At 45.7% G+C, this 2914-nt stretch overlaps 1 protein-coding gene across 1 annotated transcript; it reads right to left on the bottom strand.

Moving 5' to 3' along the window:
- Positions 1-534: 534 nt before the first annotated feature.
- On the bottom strand, positions 535-1708 carry LOC123935109 (60S ribosomal protein L7-like 1). Its single transcript, XM_045995570.1, has one exon. It carries the CDS (start codon positions 1691-1693, stop codon positions 950-952), a length of 744 nt encoding a protein of 247 aa, XP_045851526.1. The 5' UTR covers positions 1694-1708; the 3' UTR covers positions 535-949.
- Between the last annotated feature and the right edge of the window lie 1206 nt (positions 1709-2914).

Genomic DNA, 2914 nt, shown 5'->3' with positions numbered 1-2914 from the left:
TGGATAAAAGTTGAGTTGATGTATACATTACAGCTGTGGGCAGCTGGACCTCAGTCTTGCTGGAGATGGTGGGAGACAGTGTAGAACACGCCTCAGGGGAAGCTGGGGCTTTTAGCCACTAACTCCTGTCCGTTTTTGGCTGATTACATCTGGAGGAATTGAGTCTAGACTGCCTGGTGCCCAGGATGAACAAGCTTCTCCAGTAGCAGAGAGACATGGATGCTTGAGGCAGGGAGCTATCAGGGGGTCCAGGAACCATCCGCTGTAGCTGCAGGTGGACTCTGAAGTGGGTGGAGGTGAAACTGGGCAGGGCACCAACAGTGTCTTACCCTTAGTTATTCAGAACCAGTGTTATGTCCTAAGATCTTAAATGCAGGGATGTTTTCTTCTACTATATCTTCGTGTTTACGGTTTGTTCCAGTTGTCCTGGTTCCCCCTCTGCAATGCCTATTTACAGAAGCTTACATCTTTGTCTTCATGGCTGCAATCTTTTCCTCTATCTTTTTTTTTTTTTTTTTTTTACTGTTTTTGTGCTCTTCTTTATAGTTATATTTCAAGTTCCTTCCAAAACAAGGCCTTAGAAACCCCCAGGTTCAAGTACGTCCCTGAGCTCAGTCCACTGCTGTCTTGTATCCATGCTGGGTATTCGTTCACCAACTTTCAACCCCAGGATAGAAGATGTGACACAGCAGAACTTCCCCTTCCGTGGCAGGAGTCCTTTGCTGACGTCAGAGGTGGTGGGGGCAGGCAACGTGGAAAACACACTGGAATTTTCCCTTGGAACTGGGCTGTGATGACAAATGCCTGCCACATCATCATCATTTTTTCCCCTTACCCTCCCTCTAGTTTCTGAAGATATAACAAAATAATCTTCTTCGAAGATACTGTTAACAATTCTAAGAGAAAAAACACATGCCACCGATGTGCTGTGCTTTCAGATATGCTGGGTTTAATTCAACTGTCGAATGAGCTGATTGATGCGTTCACCTCTATAGCCAGGTAAGCCCACCTCCTTCAGGAAACCCACTCTATTCTTGGTAGTGTGACGGGCCACTGAGAGATGGAAAGGACGTAAGAATGCAGAGATCTCCTGGAAATTCTTCCCCGGAAAGGCAATTTCATGAATGAGGTCTTCCAGGCAAATAACACCATACTTCCCCAGGTGCTCCTCAATCATTGTATTATCTGTCAAAGGGATGGTTTTATTCTTGACCTTGGCTTGTCCACGTTTCAAGATGAGTTCCCGGACAGACTTCAGATTTGGAAACCCCCAGGCCACATAAGGCTCCACTACACGCAGCGTTTTTATGGTCTGGGGGGTTACTCTGAAAAAGACACCACTGAAAATCTTCTTCAGGCGAAGCCTTGCAATGGTCCTCTGCACCAGTGAACTCACCCCATTAATCCTTTGGATGCGTACAACAAAGGCCAAGGAATGTTTATCTGGCACTTCCACGCCAGGAGGTTTCACTTCTAGTCGTCTGAGGCGCACCCTGTCACGTTGCTGCCGCCAGGAATCATGTAAGAACCATTCCAGTCGCTTAAACTTGAGCTGTTTTCCTTTCTTCTGCTCCTTCTTGTCCAAAAGTGCCTGCTTTGCTTGAGTGGCTTTAAGGGCCTGATAAGCCTTCCTCTTTTTCAGGAGATTTTCTGGAACCAATGGGATCTTTTTTCTTTGCTCTTGCTCCGCCATGTTTCCAAAGCTGCGACGACTGCCTCCTCTATCTTTTTCATCCTTTTGTTCTTTTCCCTTATTATATTTGAGGTTCAGTTCAAATTATCATTTTTAAAAATTAACTTAAAGATTTTATTTTTTTAAGTAATCTTTACAGCCAACGTGGGGCTTAAACCCACAACACATCAAGAGTCGCATGCTCCACTGACTGAGCCAGCCAGGTGCCCCTGCCTTACCCATTTTTGATTTGTTTGTTGTCTAATGTAGATTCTATTCTTTTGTTAGCTCCCATGGGTACTTTACTTCTGCCTTTGCTTATAGTTTCCTTGGATTATTTTCAGCTCTTCATCCTTGCCTTCTCAGTGTGCTCTATTCATGCAGGCCTTTTGGGCTTTCATTTCACCTTTCATTGGCCACTTCATAGAGTTCACCTTTTCTTTTTTAAAAAAGATTTTTAAAATTAATTAATTTATTTGATAGCAGAAGAGCTAGAGAGAGCAAGAGAGCACAAGCAGGGGGAACAGCAGAGGGAGAGGGAGAAGCAGGCTCCCCACTGAACAGGGAACCCCACATGGGGCTCAATTCTAAGATCTTGAGATCATGATCTGAGCCTGTTACCGAACCTGGACTGGATCCTGGCAGAAGAACCAAGCAGTACTCAGAGACTTTGGAGGATCGGAGGTTTACGTAACACTGGTGGGCTCAGAGGAGACCATTCTCCAAGGGCCTGAGCCCCGAGCACAAGCAGGGAGGGTAATTTATACCCTTCTACTTCCCCATAGTTAGTACTTTTGGTGCACGTGGGAATGGGGTAAGGAAAGAAGGACCCTGAAGGGCTTTGAGACAGGCACTGGAATTCCCTTGATTTGATTGGCCATCTTAGAGTACAGTTTTCCCCCTATCAAGCCACAGGCAGACACTTCACGGACTGAGCCCCCCAGGCACCCCGAGTTCACATTTTCTTATATCTGTTTTGAGAGGCCAGTTTTCTTTTGTTTTCCCATGGTAGCCTGTTTCCTAAATCTTTGACACTCAAACTGTGGTCTGAGTACCAGCAGCATCGGTATCGCCAGGAAGCTCATTAGAAAAGTAGATTTTCAGGCCACACCAGATGTACTGAATCAGAGTCTGCTTTTTAACAGTGCCACCAGGTGAGTTGTAGGTATAACAGGGTAGGGGTGCTGGTGATGAGGAGTGTTGAGAACCACAGATCCATGGTTCCCTGGAAGATGATCTGAG

Source organism: Meles meles, chromosome X, assembly GCF_922984935.1.
Source record: "Meles meles chromosome X, mMelMel3.1 paternal haplotype, whole genome shotgun sequence".
Classification (NCBI taxonomy): domain Eukaryota; kingdom Metazoa; phylum Chordata; class Mammalia; order Carnivora; family Mustelidae; genus Meles; species Meles meles.
Note: the sequence above shows the minus strand (reverse complement) of the source record. Positions and strands in the feature narration are given on the sequence as shown.

Bases quoted from the DNA above. Each gene is read 5' to 3' on its own strand.
- LOC123935109 (XM_045995570.1), bottom strand. From the start codon at position 1,693: ATGGCGGAGCAAGAGCAAAGAAAAAAGATCCCATTGGTTCCAGAAAAT.